The sequence below is a fragment of the Thermobia domestica genome, chromosome 5, assembly GCF_964235325.1.
Source record: "Thermobia domestica chromosome 5, izTheDome1.hap1.1, whole genome shotgun sequence".
Lineage (NCBI taxonomy): Eukaryota > Metazoa > Arthropoda > Insecta > Zygentoma > Lepismatidae > Thermobia > Thermobia domestica.
In genome coordinates, this window is record NC_137458.1 from 234,519,206 (window position 1) to 234,541,985 (window position 22,780).

Sequence of the window (22,780 nt, forward strand, 5' to 3'; positions counted from 1 at the left end):
ATTAGGAAGACCTAGGAGCAGATGGGAGGATAATATTTAAGAGATATATTGCAGAAATCGGAATACAAAGTAGGAACAGGATCCAATTGACTAAGAGCAAAAGTCAGTGAAGAGCTTTTCTGAGCGCAGCATTGAACCTCCGGATTCCGTAGGCGATTGAGTTCGTTAATAGAAATCTAGTATTCATATTTACATCAATATAGATGGGGAAATTTAATCCTAAATAAGTTTCACAATATACGGTACTACTAATGTGTATTTCTCAAGAGTACTACAACATGATGTAGCTGCAATTTAAGACTAAAATAAATATTTTTTTTAAACTTTAATATTTATGAAAAACCTCATTTCCTTTTACCTTATTGTTGTCCTTAACCTTCATTATTCATCCGTTCTAGTAATCACAAAGCATGAATATGTAAAAAGGCTAAATTCTATATGTTCACATACCAAACTGCTTCCTAAGAGATTAATATTTATGATTCTGGAAGTAAAGGAAACATGTACTTCTACATGGAAACAAGTGTTTCTCTAAAGAAATAAAAGTCAGTCATGGCAATTCACGTATGTGTGACATCTATAAACGAAATAAAAATCTGTACTTAAAATGTAATTTATATGTAATTATCTTATATTAAGTAGTATGTGTACCACTGTTAGCAGTATATGTGTCACACTGTTAGGAGAAAAGATAAATAATAAACCTAGATACAATCTGCTAGTTAAGAATGTGTATTTTTGCATATGCACTACATAAATATGATATATAAATAATTTGTTGCACAAAACTAAAAATAATCAATTATTATTGGCAACGAAGTACATACTTTCAATTACGATAAAAACCCATTTCTCTCAAAAAGTACGCATGAAAATTTGCTCTCAAACATATGATTTTGCTTAGGTACATCACATAGCTGTACCAGCCATGCTATTCAGGTACGGCTGATCATGAGACGGAATTTTTGTCGCAAGATGCGACACGATACCAAGCTCTCCCAATTGAAACAGTTAGCCTACATTTCCAAGACTACATAGCTTCAATTCTTGTCTCCTAGACAACCTTACACTCAAGTAAGAAGATTTTCAGGAAAGTAGATTGACAGAGCAAATGTTATAACTTTTATACTATGAAGCCCCAATTTCATCTCAATGTATTATTATTATTATTTATTATTTTATTATTATTATTATTATTAGTAGTAGTAGTAGTAGTAGTAGTAGCAGTAGTAGTAGTATATTTTTTATTTTTTTAGAAGCTAAGTAGAACGCATCGTGCATATAAAAAATATCAGTCACTTGATCAAGTGCGCCAATGATTAACAATAACCATACAACAAATTACTATAGACATCTTCACCTTGAGTGTTGATGGAGATGGAGAATCAGTTTGATGTCTGTAGGATTGTAAATGATGAACATATTGAATAATACTACAAGACAATTAAGTTTTTGCCATTACACTTGCATAAGAATGTACATCATACCTTTTGATTAGAGATTTAAATTTAATTTTAGAAAAGCTAAATTTAAGTAGCATTCGCTTCACTGTTAGGAAAACACAAGTAAATTCTAATACTAACTTATATAGCCTACTGTACATAAATAAATAAGTAATATTTTCTTATAGATGTATAAATATAAACGGAATAAAAAAATCCTATGATATCATGTATCTAAAAAATCCTATGATAATCGGCTTGATATCATGTATCTACTGATATAAGCATTAAATTTGGACATTGTTTTAGGTATGCATATATTAAAACTTTAAAAGTTAATGATTATTTTGGGCTATGTCTCGTTAATATTAATCACAACTGTCATCTTGTTAATGTTATAATGAAGAACTTAATAAGGATATATTTTAGTATTCGCCTGTTACAGGTAGTTTGGTTATCATACAGCATCAATTTTTAGATTTACAAACAAATTCGTTTTTCTTGATTTTCTAGAGAAACTACGCATGAGATTATATATTCACCCACATAATTTTGTTAGCTTAATAAGATGTATCAATTGTTACATGTCATATGTTTGAACATTCTGTACCATTGAGGAATATTTCGCCAACATATTGTGGAATATTTCGAATACTCTGTACACTCCAAGTTATGTTATTGTAATTGGAAAGTGGTTGAATGAAATTGAATACAAATTCTTGACAGGCCTATAGAAAAAACCGTATATTTATGTGCATTACCGAAAACCTGTTTAATTTCGTCTATTCATTTCGAACCATAATGGCCAATTCGGAATCCGGAAAGTAAAATTTTTAAAAAATCCGAATTTCGGAAAAAAATCGAACTTTTCTGAATTCTGGATTTTTTTTAATTTCAGTTTTTTGCGGATTCCGAATTTTTCCGGAATCTGGAAAGTGAAATCACCCATTCCGGAAAATTTTGGCCATCCCTAATTTTGAACTTGAAAAAAAAAAACACTTGAAGCTCTGAAACAATTTTGTTAACCACTGCACTTGTATTGCAGATACTAGGCTACAAGTGTTAGAAAAGGTACTCCTCGTGGTTTTCTATTTACAAAACCTGTTATTTTTATGACCATTCTCTTTAATGAATTATCCTTAATATTCTTCATTATTTTTAAGAATTGTTGCATTTTAATAATTGTTGCAAATGGACCGATTCATTGAGGAAGAACGAGAATACAGCTAGGAAATTTATGCATATATTATTAGTCTATCAGATGATGTGAGAGATTAATTCGCTTCAGAAACAAATATTTATAAACTGATGAGTATATGTATCAGATATAGAATACAAGTTGTTTAAATTCGTTTGTATTATTACGAATATTTTGCACTTTTTAAATCCTATTTCGTATCTTTTATTATTTGTCATCTACAAAAAATGAAACAAGAAATGGAAAATGAAGCGGACCTGAGTTATTTCCACATAATAAAGCAGGAAAGAACATAGATCTCCACGCACGTTTAGTGGCTAGCGCATATCTTTCATACATGTGATCCTGGGTACGATTCTCGGTTGGAGAGCACAAAAAGCTTTAATTCTTCTGTCTCCTTTAGCCTACAGGACAAAACCATGTGAAGTTAAACTAAAAGAAAATATCACTTACATGGGACAACACACTCAATGTTTTATTTTGTTCTTATATTTGAAAAAAATCTCAAGAAATCAGCCATAAACAAACAAAAATTCTCACTGAGATTTTGTAATAAAATAAAGTTCTACAATAATATTAGCGAATGAAAGAAAATAATAATAATAATAATAATAATAATAATAATAATAATAATAATAATAATAATAATAATAATAATAATAATAATAATAGTGTAAAACCACATGCGTAATTTTTTTGAGAAAATGGAGGATAATACCTTTTGTAAGAAAAAGATATCTTGTACAAGAGCCATAAAAGCAACAGAGGTGAAATTGACACTGAAATATAAATTCATCAAACTCATCATTATGAAACTAACAAGATTTTCTTTTCAGTATAACGTCACATCCTTTAGGCTAAAGGAAATTTAGGATAAATGGAAGTGAATGATTGCGAAATTGAAATTTTTGTGGTCTCCACCGGGAATCGAACCCAGAACCACATACAGCAAAAACATACGCGTAAGATACTACATCACCGCGGAGTGTTACTAACAATACAACATTACATACTGTGCTTAGTGAGATATAGTGCAAAATTATCATTAAATGATAAGTTTAAATTTGTTTAACTAAAATATTTTCCGAAGATGAGATACATCACATTGAACTAAACAAATGAACATCCTTGGGATAATTTTTTATGGGTCTGTTTCGAGAAAATCGAAAAAAAACTGTTCTCGCGCTAGAAAGATATGTATCTCGTTGTAAATATAATAAAAACTAACAGTTTCTATCGTGCTAGAACAAATTATTAATTTATTTATATATTATACATGTAAAAAAAATATGCTGTTACTAGCAAAATGTATCTATTGGTGTTGGTTCTCTTCTAACAATGACACACACACTTCTAAAAGTTATTCATACTCCTAACTGTTGCGGACATACTACATGTCCAAAAATAGTAAAAAATGTGTCATCATTGGATCAAATTTTCTCATGATTTCGTTAAGCACAAGTAAAATTTGATTATAATAATAATGAATATGTAAAAATTCAACTACGTTCTGCGTTACAAATAAAATGGAAGTGAAATGTTACCTAATAGTTGCCTAAAATACAATAAAAGAATGAATAGAGTAAAAATCATGGAAAAAACCAGGAGAATCTAGAGAAAAATACATAAATAGGCCGGTGTTCATTAGCACTTTACATGTCCGGGAATCGAACTAGGAACCTTTGTACAAGGCTATAAACTGTGAGTTTGTATATACCAGTCAAAATTTGATAACCTTTCCGCTATATTACTTTATAAACCTGCAAATTAACCTGGTAAATAATTAAGGTTAAATTGCAATGATGTGAATAGCAAGAAATTAATAATGAGCCGTTGAGATCCTAATAAATTGAAGATAATTGTCTATTTAATATATTAGAGGAGCTTTACTTCACATACTCGAGTGTTTGAATGATAAAAAAGAGATAGCTAAATAACATTCGATTTTAAGATTTTGAGAATATTTTAACAACTGAATTTGTTAAACTATTAGATGCTGGATAGCTTGTTATAGTCACAATACACGTCATTATTGTGTATATTGTATTAAATATTGAAAAGTCGCAGCAAAATCGGATTGCAATTTCATACATAATATTTGCTTACAACTTTCGAGTAAAAAAATATTTTTCAGTACAGCTTGTTTTGACAAGCAAATATGAAATGAGTATAAGATGCCGGTTAAAATTTTTGCTTCACAGTCAGAACTCCGCGGACTACTATTCTTAGTGAGGTTTTCAGTGGGGTTTCCCTCAGTTTCACCAGCAGAAGAATGTCGGGATGATTCCTTTAAATGGACTTCGTTCAACTTCCTTCTGGTTGTTGAATTACGTATTTAAATAATTCAAATATATATTGGCATTATATACTATGTCTACAAGTTTGTTAAATAAATTAACCTTTTAATTATAGATAAAATTTTCATCAGTAGTTGTTAGCTATTTCACCGTAAATGTCCGATTAATTCCGTATATTTGACTACGTTCTTAGAAAAAAGGAAATGATGTTTTAACTTTTCGTTACAAATTAATGCAATTTTAAACAAATCTTACGCATGAACACAGAAGTATTAATCACACTTTCAAAAAATTCTGGTATTTTCTTACGTAATATACAGGTCCGGCGATAAGGCAATCAAATTCATCTGAAACTTTTAGCATGAATAAAAAAAGAATATAATTTTTAGTATATTATCAGAAACCGTCATCAAATGAACTCATTTGTTCCAAATGGTCGACAAAAGAACTTACACTTATACCGATAACTGCATGAACATGATATTGAAAACTAAAAGTTAAAATTAGTAATATAATAGTGAAAATAACGGATATCAGAAGCAGTCAGTATGCCGTAAAACCTACGAGAACGTTCGTTTATGGTCATAATTTTGATATAGTTCACTCCATGCATGAAAGTAATAAGATAATATTAAAATTTTCTATTTATGCTAAATAGAGTCATTGAATAAATATGAAAACTTGGTTAATACTTGCAAAGAGATTGAAAATGATTACTATTATTCAGTCGAAATAAATAAAAAATGAAGGCGAATGAGCGCTAGATCCTACTGTAAAAAAGTCTACCAGATTAGAAAGTTTGAGTATAAATAAATCATGGGTAGGCTATGATCTTCTATTTATAAATAAGAAAATTTCGATTTTAAATAGATAACATCGTAATGTAAGGAAACTTTATACACGAAAACCAGAAGGTAAAAGCAACTATAAATTATAGTAAAGAATGAGAAAAACTATTTATAAACTGATAAGTATTTAGGAGAATTCTAATTCATTGACAATTTGATAGGTAGTTATAAGTTCTCTGTCTTAAGTTGAAGTTAAATTTTCACATAACCAGACATAATATATTGAGAGAAAAAATCAAGTTTCTCCGTAGGACGAAAGTAAATAAGATACTATCAAACGTGAGAAACCAAAACAAAGATCTAGATTAAGAAGATTGTTATTCGTGTGTTCTTGAAACAGTAGGAATACTAATAAATAGCTTCAGGGTATCAAGGACGAAAACTGAATCCATAAATAGGATAAATACTTTTTTTAAAAAAATACTTTTTCGATTATTGATTTCGATGGTCTCGTTCTCCAAAGTTAATTGTAAGAATTTTTCTGTATATACGATTAAGTTTCTGTGGGCAGTAGTTGATCATCACTTATTTACTAGCCGTAAGCAGTGATTTCCAACAATTAATTTCCTCTTCTCCATAAACACAAGAAAAACAAAAAGAACAATTAAAAAAACACGTCCGTCCTGCACGGCCGGTATTCGAGAAAGTTCACTTATGACATCAATTGGATTTTCTCCACTGTAGTTTTCCAGTCTGCGGTACGAAAATTGTAATTAACAGAAATGTTTCTGACACTTAGGCTTCACTTCACATCTTTATTCTTCAAGAATCCTTTAGTCACTGGATTGAAAAAATAAAATAAAATAGCACTGTCAATCACTGAATCACACTGTAGTGGTTGCACATGGTAATATCCAACAGTCCATTTAGAAAAAAAAAAATCACTTAAAATCACTGCACTGCACTTGGCTTGACATAAACAAATCCAGAAGACGCGGGAGGAGGGGGGTACTGTAAGGATCCAGATTGTTTCAACACAAAACACACAACACAATCACAGTAAACTTACCTGGAGCTGAGCGGCCATGTCCGTCTTCAGAGCCGACTAAGGAGACATTTGACTGCTTCGCATCCCCGTGGTCAATGTTTAAGTAGTCAGGTTCCGCCTTGGTGCGGACGAGAGTCGGAGTGCTCGTGCTTTTGCCAGGAAAAACCAGGTCGCTTTACGACGCCGAGCGAGCATCCGAGCAAGATAAGAAAACGTGTGGAATGGAGGATGAGTCTGTGGTGTCCAGTCAGCGCAGGGTTGCCAGTTAATAATCATGGAAATATTCTCTTCCCCCGCCGCGCGCTGGAAGGAATGTGAGGCTATTAAACCATAATGATAATGAAACAAGTCGTTAACTTATAAAATGTGTACTAATGTTTATTTTTTGTATAAATATTAAAAGAGAAAAGTGAGAAGGGTTATTTGATAGAGGTGCATTAAAAGAAACATTACCTACATTCTTTTAATACATACTACATATTAAACGTTCATTGTCCTATAATATGGAAACTGTTTACTTCATGGAACTCACATTCACGTAATATTTCAAAGCATGGGCGTTCGTAGAGGGAGGAGTGGGGATTTGCAATAAAATTGATCACTCTATCGTAAAGGAGCCAGTTCTCTTTCAGATCATCGTACCTGCCTAGCACTAATGGGGATCAATGTGTTGGGAGATGAATATTGGCCATTCCCCATATAGTTTATAAATAGCGTTAATAGAAAAATGACACACTCAAAATCATAAACGCAGTGGCTCAGTGGTAGAGCGTTTACCTCTAGTGTATGGGATCCTTGGTTCGATCCCAGTTCGCTCCAAATGAGATTTGCGTTGGACAAACACCGTGTGCATGGGTTTTCTCTGGGTTCTTCCGTTTCCTCCGACTTCATTTCATTCTCGTCTCCGGTTTGGGTACAAAACCTCGCGGACCAAAACCTCGCCTGGTCAAAACCTCGCCTCCCAAAACCTCGCGGCCAAAATCTCGCCGGGCCGAAACCTCGCCTGGCCAAAACCTCGCGCCCCAAAATCTCGCCTGAACAAAACCTCGTTGTAATGATCTCGCGACACAGAATCTCGCCTGGTCTAAATTAAGCGAGACGTAGTGTCGCCTGGGAAGAAATGTCGTCAGGATAAAACCTGTTCACGACGATTTCTCCAATGTAGAATATTCTATATATTACTATATGTATGTATTTAGTAATAACACATAATTACATTAAAATAATGACAAGAAAAATTCTAATGCATGCTTTGGAAATATATATATATATATATATATATATATATATATATATATATATATATATATATATATATATATATATATATATATATATATATATATATATATATATATATAAAAAAATTAAATGACTATGTTTGTTACATTATACCTCTTGAGCCATCCTACAGATCTCAATCAAATTTTCAACATAGATGAGGCTCGAGCCTAGGATATCTTTTATAATTTCACTTTGTCGGCACAACAAAAGGGAGGGGGAGTGGTATATATATATATATATAGAGTCGTAGCTAGAGATTTCGGCGCCCGTGGCGAAGTAGAATTCGGCGCCCCTACTCTCACCACACTAAGCTCTTCCTTCCTTTTTTTCTTTTTACTTATAAGAAAAGCAGCTGATATTGTTATACTACACTGAATTTTTATTAAGCTGCAAGCGAGATTTTGCCCCACGAGGTTTTGGCCACGCGAGGTTTAGGGCGGCGAGGTTTTGGCCACGCGAGGTTTTGGGAGGCGAGAGTTTGGCCACGCGAGGTTTTGGCCGGCGAGATTTTGGGCGGCGATGTTTCGGCCGCGAGATTTTGTTCGTATCCCCTCATCTCCTTTAGCCTAGCCGGCATAACTATGGGACGTAAAAGTTAAATATTTCATTTTCATTTGAAAATCATCATCAACTTTCAAGAGAGCGGATTGAAAGTTGCACTGCTGCAGGTTACAATGGACCGATAAATGACACTGCTTCCTATACCGATACCTACAACGTTTTTTCACAAAACTATCCTAGCCCTGAGGAAGTTCTTACACCATACGTCGAAAAGAAATGAAAACTTTTAGTTTACGTCCTACGATTATGCAGGCTAGGCTAAAGGAGACGGTGATGAAGAGAAATAATTGAAATGGTGGAATGAAGAAAGTGGAAGGAAGAATAAGGATATACTATTATCTATAAAATATTTTCAACCTGTGCCAAACTAAACAAATTAATATTGTTTTGCTAGGCACAACTCCCAAAATTGTTCGTAGATAACACACTGTAAAAACTGTATAGTTGGAATAACCCAGAATTCTGGGTTGAAAAAGTGACAACCACGCCGTATTGTCTTAGAAATCAGAAAATATGGTTATAATAACAATACGAAAAGTCAAAACTAGTAAAAAATAAAAACCTCTGGCATGACCTGGATTCGAACTCACACCGCGCGGCTGCTAAGCGCGTGCGTTATCCACCAGACCAACCGGAATCTTAGCTTAGGCTGTGTGATAACAAGAATTACAGCATACTTTGGAAGCAATTTTTAGTCACTTTGAATTTAAAACAAGTCAATTAAAAAAACTAAACCAAACCAAACATCACCCGGAATATTGAATCAATGCCATTAAAAGCTAGTTTAGTACAGCAGCTATTTATCAATGTTAACGTATGTTTTGAGAGAAATTTTCTTCACTCTTGGCGAAGTGCACTGCAGTTCACTCAGTACACTTCGCCAAGAGTGAAGAAAATTTCTCTCAAAACATACGTTAACATTGATAAATAGCTGCTGTACTAAACTAGCATTTAATGGCATTGATTCAATATTCCGGGTGATGTTTGGTTTGGTTTAGTTTTTTTAATTGACTTGTTTTAAATTCAGTGACTAAAAAATTGCTTCCAAAGTATGCTGTAATTCTTGTTATCACACAGCTTAAACTAAGATTCCGGTTGGTCTGGTGAATAACGCACGCGCTTAACAGCCGCGCGGTGTGAGTTCGAATCCAGGTCATGCCAGAGGTTTTTATTTTTTACTAGTTTTGACTTTTCGTATTGTTATTATAACCATATTTTCTGATTTCTAAGACAATACGGCGTGGTTGTCACTTTTTCAACCCAGAATTCTGGGTTATTCCAACTATACAGTTTTTACAGTGCAGTGATGAATTATTTCCCGCTTTTAAGGGCTTTATTTTTATTATTTTCAGCTTTTTAGCGCATTAATTATTATTATCTACTTCTAGTGTTTTTGTTGAAGTCAGTTAATATTTTTAAAAAAATATTTTCCAGTTTTTTATGCATTTTTGAAGTCGGTTATCTTTCTTCTTATGCTTAGTTCATCTAATTATTCCACTTTTTCCTTACCAAGTACTTTAATTACATACCTAAACTAAAGGCAGGGCACTAACTTTGTAGAAATCGTGAAGGAATTTATTTTTATGGTGTGATATTTTCTCAAGTACTATTGAAACCAGAAGTCGTAGTATATTGGTAACCAGTGGCGTATTTAGGGGGATGGCTTCCGGGCTTAAGCTCCCCCCCCCCGAAATCTTACTTAGTATAGTAAAGTAAATGAAATATCTTGCTGAATTTTCACATTTCCAGGCAAAGCACCCGCCCCGAAAGTTAAATACGCCACTGTTGATAACACTTCCGGTTTTAGTAGAGATATTAAAGTGAAGATAGAATCACTTAATTTTTTGGGACGCTTAATTATTGCGGAGAATCACTTCTCCCTATCAAGTACTATTTTCAGTGATCAACATTAAAACTGAGAGTAGTTTATTTCTGTCACTTCTGGTTTTAGTAGAGCGATTGGAGAGCAATTGAATATATTCTTATGACGTTTAATCAATTGCAGAAAACCGCTTCTCACTAATTATTTCCGCTTTTACTCTAGTATAATGATTGAAGTTAAAACCGGAATTGGATTTCTGACACCCTGTTTTAGTACAGATAGTGCAGCATAAAAGGTACATATTATTGGGACGCTTAATTGATTGCCGAAAGTAGGATTCTTGCTAGCTTTTACGGTTTTTATTCTATGGAGATAAACGTTAAAACCGGAAGTGGTTGACTTTTGCAACTTCCGATCTTAATACAAAGATTAGAGTAGAGATATAATATTTTCTTGGAAATTCTTTATTGATTGCAGAATATCGCTTCTTTGCTATTACTGCTTTATTTCTATGACGATCAATATTACAATCTAAAGTTGTCAACTTTTGTCACTTCCGGTTTGAATAGAGGGTTGAGTAGAGAAAATACGGTTTTTATTCTTAAAACAGTAAGTCGGTTCCACCGAGACTGTTTCTTGCTATCTGTTATTTCTTTTGTTCTTGGACATCAATATTGAAACCGGAAGTTGTAGTGGATTTCAACCACTTCCGGTTTTATTAGAGAGTGAAGGATGGACATGTAATGTATTTTTAGGACGCCTAATCGATTGTAAGAAACAACATCTCTCTATCCATTACCGTTTTTTCCTACAGCGATGAACATTAAAACGGTTTAAAACGAAGTTACTAATTTCTATCACAAAACGAATTGATAACCCTCTATATTCTGACCAAATTTGGTGATGATTTTTTGTCTCCCGGACTCACGGCAAATATGGTACGTATATAACCAAATCGGACGAAAATAATCGAGCTCCTTCGTGGCTAAGTAGTTAGCGCACGTGCCTTTGACGTGGGACACCTAGGTTCGATCCCTGGATGGACCTCAGGTGGTTCGGAATCCATATTAATCAATAGGTCAGGTCTCATATATCTTCGCTGCTAAACAGAACGTTAAACTCAAAATCAACTGAATTCAACTCCTTTAAAAAATCATCAAAATCGGAACATCTGTATTGAAGTTATCCATAAATATACATAAAATGAAGTCGGTTAGTTACAATATTAACACTGTCAGCCGTTAAAGAATTTCATAGACTCGCTCTAAATGTTATTGTTAGATTCTTATGAAGTTTACAAGAAACAGCATCTAAAGAATAAATACTCTTTCAAACAAGAAAAGAATCATCAAAATCGGAATATCTACGTCGAAGTTTTGCTTGATAGTACACACAATTTTCGGATGAACACTATCAACCATTGACGAGTTTTATAGTCTAGTTCCGAAGACTATTTTTAGATCCTTGTAAAGTTTACGCGGGAGCACAAGGAAAGAATACTCTTTCAAATAAAGAAAGAATTATCAAAATTGTTGCACCTTTGTTGAAATTGATTGATCATACACAAGAAATTTAGTGATAAAAATTGTCAGCCATTGAGGAGTTTCATGATTTAGCTCCAAAATTATTGTTAGATCCTTACGAAGTTTACGTCGGGCCACAAGTAAAGAATACTCTTTTTAAAAAATGCACCTGTTTCTAAGTTACGTGAACATACGCGTATTAAACTCGATTAATTACGGTTTCCACACTACATCCATTGAGGTATTTCATAATCTGGCTCCAAAGGATATAATTACATTCTAATGAGATTTATGAGGGGCCACCGGGTAAGAATAAGAAAAGAATAATCAAAAATGGTGAAGTGTGAACATAAACACAATATATATATATATATATATATATATATATATATATATATATATATATATATGTGTGTGTGTGTGTGTGTGTGTGTGTGTGTGTGTGTGTTTCGAATTGAGAATCTCTTCGTTTTCTTGAAGTCGGTTGCAGGGGAGACTGGTGTGTAGATACATATCTTTGGTAGTTTACAATTGTTGCATGATGACAGGCTTTCCTCCATAGAAGTCTGTCCTGGAGGAGGGATAAAATCAAATTTTGAAGAGGCTGTACTAGGCAGTGACGTACGCAAGGAGATTCTAGTGTTTAAGTTATCCTTGAACAAGATAATATGGTCAAATAAATGTTATTTAAAATCACATTTGTCCTGGAAGGATATTAAGATTGTGTGCTTTAATCCCTCCTTTTGATGAAATCCTGCATTTGCCACTGGCATTGGGACGCCATTTGTTAAAAAACATTTCCTACACAAGAGTAACTGGTAAACGCAATGTAATTTGTCTTTACTCGGGGAAGTCGGTTGCTCAGTTCCAGGGAGAAATTAGACCCCTAGGAAATACATTTGGAAGAAACACAGCATGGTAAAGTAATTCTAAGGTTCAAATGAATTTTTACCATCTAGAATGTTTGTGTTGTCTGAGATAATAGTGTGGTGCTTGTGCATCATGATCTGCATGAGTTCGAGTCTCATCTAAAGTAGGACAGTGTTTCTTCCAGAAATATTTCCTGGGATGCTGTACTCTGGAGCTAAGAAAAGTTACTTTGCAATTTTATGTTACTCTTGTGCAGGGCAAGTCATATAGCAAATTGTGGCCCAACACAGCTCCTTCACATTTTGTCTTTTCCCCTTCCCAAGGACAAAAGTTTGTGGAAGAATATCTAAGCATGAATATTTTAGCAATAACTTGTTCATTACTGAATCAGGAAAGACAACAAGATACTAACGCTACTTGTTTGTGCACCATTTCGTGCACACCCTTCACACGATAATTAGAATAGTTAGTACTCCTTCTTTTACTTCATCACCATGCGACTCATGTGACTATGCTTTCTGTATTCGTAATTCCGAGTTTGATATCCAATTAAGGCGTAAGAGCGTCGAACAAAAAGAAGTAGTGGTTGGCTCCACTGTTTGCTGTACGTCCTCATACAGTCTCAGTGCTGCAAAGTGAAGTGCAGGAGGTAATTTCATGTCAAATGGCGCTTATTACACAAAGTTTCGTACCTTGACATAAACAGTGAAATAAGACAAACGATGGGCGTTTATATGGGGAACAAGAGAAGTTAGATGGCTTCCTTGGTACTTCAAAATTTTTATTTTGAAAAAATATAAAGAAATATTAAATACAGGTGCAAGAGTAAAAAATTTGCTATTCATTTTGTTACTCATAATTCTATATAAAATCTGTATTACTTGGAACTTTGTGTTCTATGGTATGAAAGGCAATACAGTAAAGTTTTCAACTAATTGCGAGGGGCATGCCGAAAGTTTTTAGATACTAAATTTCAAATAGTGTTTTCGCACTGAAACGTCTACATTTAAAAGTACATGCCCTCTAGTGGTGAAAGGCATAACTCCAAGGTTGCTTGTTTGTTCGTTTGAAAATCAGAGCTCTGGAAATGTGGATTAGTTTGAACTTTTCGGTCGGCAATAATGGAGCTCGAGAGACGATTTCGGTGCAATTATTTTTAACGGTTTAGCGCAAGAGCAGTGCCGTGATCGTTTAGAAAAGTGTTTCGGAGACTTTGTACCTTTCTCTGTAATCGTTTTTAATTGGTTTGCTGAATTTAAACACGACTGACAAACCCTAATAGATGAGCCTTGCTCTGGGGGCTCAAAAACTTCAGTTACGGATGAAAATGTCGCAGCAGTAAGAAATGTTTTGGAAGAGGATCGCCATATCAGATACCGAGACATTCAGTCAGCCTTGAAGATTGGATCAACTGCAATCCAGTTGATAATAAAAGATTACTTCGGTTTTTCCAAACTTTGCAGACACTAGGTCACATATGTGCTTACACTTGAGCAAAAAGATAACCGCTTGAAGTTATGCCGCTTTATGCTTAAAAGATTTTTGCAGAGGTAAAGTAAAGAATCATCACAGAGGACGAAACATAGATGTACAACTATGACTCCCGGAACAAAACAGATTCGACAGTACGGTGTATTCAAAATTAAACTCCGTCAGTAAAATTATTGTGGCCTGTTTTCTCTCTAAGACCAGCCAAGTAGCTAATACACAGTTAGATGACTGATGTACAATGACAGCAGAGTGGTACGTTACATCTTACTTTCCGAGTGTCTTTGAAGTTTGGATATGTGTCCACCAAAAGCTTCCACTATGACGACAATGGACTGCACACACACCAGCTAAAACTTGGGAATTTCTACAAGAAAGTGGAGTCCGTATTTTACTGCAACTGGTTTCTTCTTCAGATTTAACATCTTGTGATTTTGCCTTCTTCCCAAAAGTCAAGAGAAAGATTCGAGGACAGCACTTTCAAACAAGTGAAGAGGCTATCGCAGCGTATAATAATACAATTTTTGATATTCCAAAAAGAAGAATTTTTAAAAATATTTCACTCGTAGTTTTTTAAGAATGGAAAAGTTTATTGATGTTCATCTAGAGTATTTTGGAACATTGTAAAAGGTTTTATGTAAATAAATTGATTTTTCAAAGAATATTAAAAAAAATTACCATGCTCCTCGTATATCGTATGTCTTTATATTTCTTTTATATTTCTATTTCATATATCATTGAATATAAATTTATGCACATCATAACAAGGAGTTGTATTGTAATTATTTCATAATAGTTCTTGATTTCTTGGATGCAACAATCATATATTCAAGTAGGCTATTTATTTATGTTCATTTAGGTTTAAAATAGTTACTTATACCCCGAAGTGTAGTATGTACCGAATTTCAGCCAAAGGGAGAAAGGTTGCGATTTTTGAAATTATTCTGTTTTATAGAACTTTTAATGTATATAGTTATATAAAACTTCCATAAAATAAGGACTCGAACCCACTGTAATGCTAATGCATTAGTTGAAGAACTAAAAAATGAAAAAAAAATCAAGATAATTTTTTGATTTTGCAATACTGGCTTTTTCAATGTAAAACTCGGACGAAAGCGCAAAATCAACCTGTTATCAAGAAATGAACACATTACAACAGTTTTAGTGGAACGTAAATTTAGTAATGGATAGTGCAGTGATACTAGTACAATATCCAGGTAGGTGGATATCTTAAATTTAATTGTACGGAAAATTGAAGAGTTTGATGCAATAAATGCAGTTTGAGAAAAACGATGCTGAAAATTTAACCACTGTTTTTTTCTTATATAAGTAAAACAATGTGATATGCAGCATTTTATTCCGATATTGAATTGAAATGTTACCAAGAGGCTAAACAAGCATGGTGAAAACCACAAATGCGTTTGATGCCAAAAGGCCTTTATTACATCAAACTCCTCAATTATGAGTAAAGTGTTAAAGTTTTCCCCTTATAAAACTTGCCGTACTTAGGAGTTGCATCACGGTGATATTTTTTTTTTTTTTTTTTTAGGGGAGAAGAATATCAGACAAATTATGAGTGACCATGCAGAAAATTATATTGCTGAGTAGATGAAATCAGAAAATTTAAAAAACAATTAAATATCAGTTTAATTAAAAGAAAAATAAATATTTCATGATATAAATGAATCTAAAAATGCAAGATAGTACAGATATTTAATAATATTAAGTGAAACCGAAAATGCTACCAGCTATTTTCTAAGAAACGAAGTAATTTGGGAAGAACTACTCGCATATATCAATCTATATATTTTACATTGTATTTTGTTATATTTGGTAGATAATCCTTTTCTTCTGATATTTAAAATATGGCATAATATAAATATTATACTAGAGTAAAAAGTATGGAAGTGAAAAGTTTATATTTCACTAGTTAAAAGCCTCACACAAGAAATTATATTCTTGTTCAAAATCCATGTGTGGAACACTATCGTGATGCACGTGGAAACAACGTGGTAAGAGAAGCCAAGAGGCTAATAAAATACACACGACAGAAAAAAGGTTTATTATTCATCTTTGTATTACAAAAGCAAGAACATTTTTCTCTGAAAAATGTCAAGTTTAGATTGATTTTTTTTTATTTAAGTATAAATGTTACGTTATAAGTCCTAGTATTTGAAGGAAAGTGTCTTGAACAACTAATCTATCAATTCGTAGTATTATATCACTCTTTATTATTGTAGTTCATTATAGTTTATACATATTAGTAAATTTCCCGAACCTCATTGGTTCGAATACCACATTAAGCTGATAGGTTTTCGTTTCATATACTTTTGGCGCAGAACGGAATCCTTAACTTCAAATCAATCAACCTATCAACGTATTAATAAAATTCATATATTCATGGGTCAAAAAAAAAGTATGAAATCATACCTTCAAACAAACAATGTAAGCATGTAAACATTAAGTTCTTTTCTATTATTACTACTACTACTATTATTATTAATATTATTATTATTATTATTAGTAGTAGTAGTAGTAGTAGTAGTAGTAGTGGTAGTAGTAGTAGTAGTAATAATATTAGTAGTACTAGCAAAGAATGTTCTTTGATCTGTCTTCTTTCTTGCATCACTTTTGTTTTTTACTTTTTGATTTAAATGAAGAAGTATTTCTGTTCTCTTTTTGTACTGAATTAGGGGGGCACGGTGGTTCAGTGGTAGGACATTTACCTCTGGTGTCTGAAGTCTATGGTCCGATCCCCGGAAAATAAGTTTGTGGTGGACGATATCATGTCCAATGGTTTTCTTGGGGTACTCCCTTTTCCTCCCACTTTTTTCATTCCACTAATTATTCCATCATTATTCACTTGCCTTAATCATCTTCTCCCTTGGCCTAAAATGACCTAACATAGGAGTTAAACCGAAATATTTTATTTTTTCTTTGAAGTAAATTGGTACAAGTATTTCAAGGATTTAATTCTACATGAAGTCAGGTTAAATTAACTGTACCTTACTTTATCATAATGAATTTACATTATAGATATGTATATTCAATATTACTTAAATCAAATTGTATTTATAAATATTAAAACAAGTAGTCTCTCACAGTGTACACTACGTGAAAGAGTTTTGGTTTAAACCGTACTCTTAACGAGCTAAATTTTACTAAGCCCAAGTTTAAATAGAGCATTTTACCTTAAATTAAATTAACTATACTTAAGACGAATAAATATTTTACGTATATTACAAAATAAGTATTTAAGTCTTCAAATTTGAAGAGTAAAAAGTCATTTAGTGACATTTTTGTAGCGTATTACACGGACAGATTAGTGTTTTGCATCCTGCCTGAACAGCGCTGATGGTAGTCTAACAAGCAAAGCTGATATCCATAATTACTTCCATAGGAATACATGAGTAACCGACTTTTGATATTCCATATCTTGGGATCAACTGAATATATCCGGTTCATCAACAAACTCGAGTGGAATGTTTTGACTTGTGATTTGACAATCAGTAACTTTTCATCTTCTATATACTGACCAAAATTTGTAGTGATTCATCAAATTATTTTTGAGATTATGTGTTCCCCACCAAGCTCAATTATATATATCACAATTCTTTTTACAAAACAAGGGATATTTAAATTGATTTGAAGAAATTAATTCAATCAAACAATTAGTATCGCCGTTCATTTCAATAAAAAATGTACAGTAATTTCTCTATAAATACAAAAGTACACAACAGTTGTAGTTTCTTGTCTACATTGATAGTTTGGCGTACTTTGTCATTGTGTGAATGGGAACAAAAAAGACACCGATCATTTTCAATTTAAGTTACTTGGATCTCAGATACACAACAGATATTAGAATATAAATGTTAATATTTTTATTGAACATTGCTAATGCTAAACTTCATTTTTTATTTGCTTTTATATATGTAATGTTTTATACATAAAGCTCTCAAAAGGATAAAATAGATGTCTCTGGTCTTAGACAAGGCATACCTTCTGTTGCCCGTCAATATTCAGATAGGAATAATATTATTCTTTTTAAAGAAGTGCGTAGAAACTCTACAAACTGCACTGAAAAAAAAATGTAATTAAATTGCCAAACATCAATGTAAAATCATTTACCCTTCATTTTGAAAGTTGATATACATTTCTTTAGATTAAATTACAAACTTTGCTGGGTCATTTTACAAATTTACAGTAAATTTATAAGAAAGGATGATATTTTTATTGATAAAAATGTAACTTTACACCATTTCATATTAGTAATTTTACCTTATATGCGTAAATTGATTAACATAGAGGCGTGGTAAAAAGATTGCCACCGTCTATTGTAAGTTTACCTATGAATTTTTTTTACAGTGTGCTGTTGCGTAGTAGGCCCTATTTGTGAGCTTACAAGTTACTAGAAAATACAAAAGAAAAACTAAATATTAAGAAGATTGCTCAGTTTGAAAGAGGAAACAAACAAAATGAAGACGACTCCACCGATTATGCCTGTTAGACTAAGGAAGACGATGATTAAAGCAAGTGAATGATTATAGAACAATTGGTGGAATGAGGAAGTGGGAGGAAACGGGAGTACCCGAGAAAACCCATTAGCACTATGTTTTCCACAACAAACTTATTTGGCCGGTTATCAAACCAGGGACTTCACGCACCAGAGGTAAGCGCTCTACCACTGAGCCACCGTAGACCCCCGCCCCCCGAAAATGAAAAAGAGTAAACAAACCAGAAGAAAATGCATTCAGTGTCTTGGTGAAAACAAAAACATACAAGCCCATATTTCTCAACTGAGACAGCCAATTTACGCTTAATCGTTCAACGATATTCAGGAACAGAAACTTCAAAACGTAACTTAGCATCTAAATCATAATAATCTAGAAACCAAAGATGTAGGATTTAACCCCGAAAAACTTAGACACAGCTGTCTGAAAAACAATTAGATCACAACTCTGTATGCAGCACATCAAGATTTGGTGCAAAACTTGCAAGTGTATTGACAATTGTAATAAAATAGAACAACACTGAATCTTCTTAAAATTGAAAAAAAAATCTATAAATATTCGTGCAAGAAACAATTGGGATCATTAGACCCTACAGGAGTGTAAGTGTAACTCACTTTAACTAGAGTAGTTAGGAATTAAAATTTAAAACAAACTTTCTGATAGAACCTAAGAGTATGATTTAGACAGTAATCACTAATAATCAACAACAAAGATAACAAATATTGGAAAGGAATTCCCAGGAAGTCGATGAGAGCTATATAACAATAGCATCCTGTCAATCGTCCGGTGAAACTGAAGAGAGATTCTGATTAATGCATTAATCAGGATAGTCAGCCATGGAGTCTGACACCGGAATGCGATTTCGAAGCAAGAAACTCGATTGTACAACCTTGGTATTAAAAGCAAATTGGTTAAGCAACATTCACGATAACGGATGATTGGTACAGTTTCATGATAACAAAATACCGGCTTTGATGTTTAGTGGGAAAGTTACTTCAGCAACATAACACAGGAAAAAACTAACGTCATGTATATAACTTTACAAACTCTGTGCACATTCAGCAAATAAGGCTGAGGTACCTAAACAGTTAAAAGGTAGCAGGTTGTTGAACAGAGTCGTTTGGAAATATACATTTGCGAGTGATTTTTTTAATAAATTCTACACAGAAAGTCGTAATATTGCATTGCACGAATTTACATTGCATTTGAGTTAGACACCATTCGTCGTTAGCTTGTCAAATTTTGTTCTGGTGACATAGCTTTCAAAATTAACACCGTAATCGCCGAACACCATGTTCGAATGAGTTCCTCAAGAATATCGAAGAAGCGGACCCTCGAAAAATGTTTTGTGCTATTGCAAACGAGTTATGCATACAGGATAGCACTGTGGTTCGGCGGCTTCGTGTAATTAGTAAGGTGAAAACTTTGGGCTCATAGGTGCCACCGGACAACAAGGTTTGCAGTTTGGGAGTGTTCAGTTCTCTGATTGTGTGAAAGAACAAGGAAAGCTTTCTGCCTGGTATTGTCACTTTTGATGAAAAATGGATCTACTATGACAGCACTAAACGGTAGTGACAGTGGTTGGATCTTGTTCAACGTCCAGCACGCTTTTTTAAATCCCTAGATGTTGCTGGTATCGTGCTCTCTGGTGGAAGTAATCCATCATGTTTTTCTCAAGCAAGGTGAAAGCGTCAATTCAAATTGTTATAGTGCTCAATTCCATGAAACGTGCCACTACTTGGCCCGCAAGCACCCAGAATTTTTCGAAAGATATGTTCTCCCTCATCTTGCACATCAATGCACCCGTAAATGTTGTTCAAAGGAATTTACACGCTCTGCATGATGGGATGGGATTTTAGATTTCTGGGCTTGCGGCATCGAAGGCTATTTAGCCCTTCACGTTTTTGAGGGATGACGTCCCTAGGCGAGCACAAAATCCGGGGAAAGGGAAGGAAGGAAACGGCCTGGGACCTATAAGTTAGATACCGCCCCGGCATTTGCCTGGTGTGAATGAGGAAAAACAAGGAAAACCTCATTCAGGGTGGCTGGCCTGAAAAAGCGTTTTACATTTTTTCGACCGAGTGCTCCCACCGGGAATCGAACTCGGGACCGGACTATGCTTCTCGGGGCCACTACGCTCGGCATGAATTGCAGTTGGTAACCCTTTTTCATCCACCATGTTCTCTGACGTTTGCCCCACCGACTGCTATATCTGCAGCATCTCAAGCACTTTTGTGAGGGAAGACTTTCTTTCTTGATGAGACGATGCAATTTGCTGTTGAGGACCTTTCCGCTATGAACTCAAATCTCTGGCTGATTGCAGACGCCGATTATTTTGATCAACCACGTTTTATAATTTTCATTTTTTTGGCCTTTCGCAATGATGTACTTCGGGTAATATTTCATTCACAACAATCTAATGCTTATTAGTTCAATTAAAAAATCCTACGTATATTTTGCTATTATTGTATTGAAATGTTTAGATAATACCAAATGAGAAAAAATAACCTCAGTATTATGAGTTGTACTTCTATTGCACCTGAAGATCTGTATTGTTCATATTCAACTGACTTCAACCCATATTAATATTTTATAGCTGTTTGTAGATAGTAGAGACTCCAGTAGACATAATTGAGAATCCTCAGAGAATTTTATGCCAGTTGCATTTCGTTCCAAATCATCCATATCAACAGTTAATTTATCGATATAAATTTTGAACTTAAGAATATACTAAACTTATTATCCATAAATAGTTGCTTTGGAACATACAAAATAACACGGTAGGTATTAAAAGTCTCATAACATTAGCTTGACCTATTTTCTACTTTCTTTTAATTTTTAGTGAGTTTAGATGGTCGAAACGAAATTAGGAGTAAAATATTAGTACTGTACATTCCATAATCAATTTTTGGCGTAAAAATAAAACTTCATTGAATAATTTACGGAAGTAACGTTTTCATAAATGTCATAGTATTCAATTACTGCAGTGAATGATAAGTAGATACAACCCTTTATATTTGTTTCTCATCCACTGTCGTAACTAAATGATCTATAGTCTACAATAAACGAGATGTGCACCCGCTACGAAAATAATATAATTCCAGTAACTAGAGCGACCCAGAAACACAGAAAGCGTCATAACACTTCAAGCATATCGTTGCTACCCTCACTGTCATTTTCGTTAGATACTAAACTAAGCGCTGAATAAAGTAAACCGATTTTTATTCTAAAAAATAATTTCATGTTTAGTTGATATAACCGTTACACAATATTATCTCTATACTTATAGTATAAATGATATAGGGTCAAGCAATGAGTTAGTGAATGACTGACCGACTGATAAACCCCCAGGCCAAACCGCTTAAGCTAGAAACTTCAATTTGTACAGAGAATAGGATTTGTGATGTGAGGTACTGCTGAGGATTTTTTGTACATTCAATGAGGAAGGAGGAAATAAGGTAAAAATAATTATATTAAAAAGTTCGTATCTGGAAATTTCTAAGAGTTAGAGACATGAAATTTGACTTATCATTTAAAATAATTTGATACATATTTAAGTGCATTTTTTGGTAATTGATCTAGAAGGGAAGAAAAAGGAATTATAAGGGGGAAAAGGTGGGGATTATAATCATTGCAATAAGGTGTCCATATCTCAGAATCTTTTAAGGTTAGAGATTTGAAATTCAGTATTTCGACTTCTCATTCAAAATAATCAGACACATATTAAGCGTTCTTTGATGTTTGACCTAGAAAGGAAGAAAATGGGATGGGAAGATAAAAGGAGTGGAATTACAATTCTCATAAGATAACAATATCACGGAATCTCTTAACGTTCCAGACACGAAATTCGGTATTTTGACTTTTTAAGTAAAATAATAACGTGTTTTAGTAAATTTTTGATATTTATCCTATGAAAAGATATGGAAAGAAAGAGGAATGCCGTTGATA

At 33.5% G+C, this 22,780-nt stretch overlaps 1 protein-coding gene across 1 annotated transcript in view; it reads right to left on the reverse strand.

Annotated features, from left to right (window-relative positions):
• Positions 1-6,977, reverse strand: part of LOC145686454 (uncharacterized) — a 77,195-nt gene extending 70,218 nt beyond the window's left edge. Inside the window, exon 1 of the mRNA XM_081759766.1 lies at positions 6,795-6,977. Within this exon, the coding sequence (XP_081615892.1) occupies positions 6,795-6,812 (18 nt within the window). The 5' untranslated portion in view covers positions 6,813-6,977. The remainder of the gene's footprint in view (positions 1-6,794) is intronic.
• Positions 6,978-22,780: the final 15,803 nt, after the last annotated feature.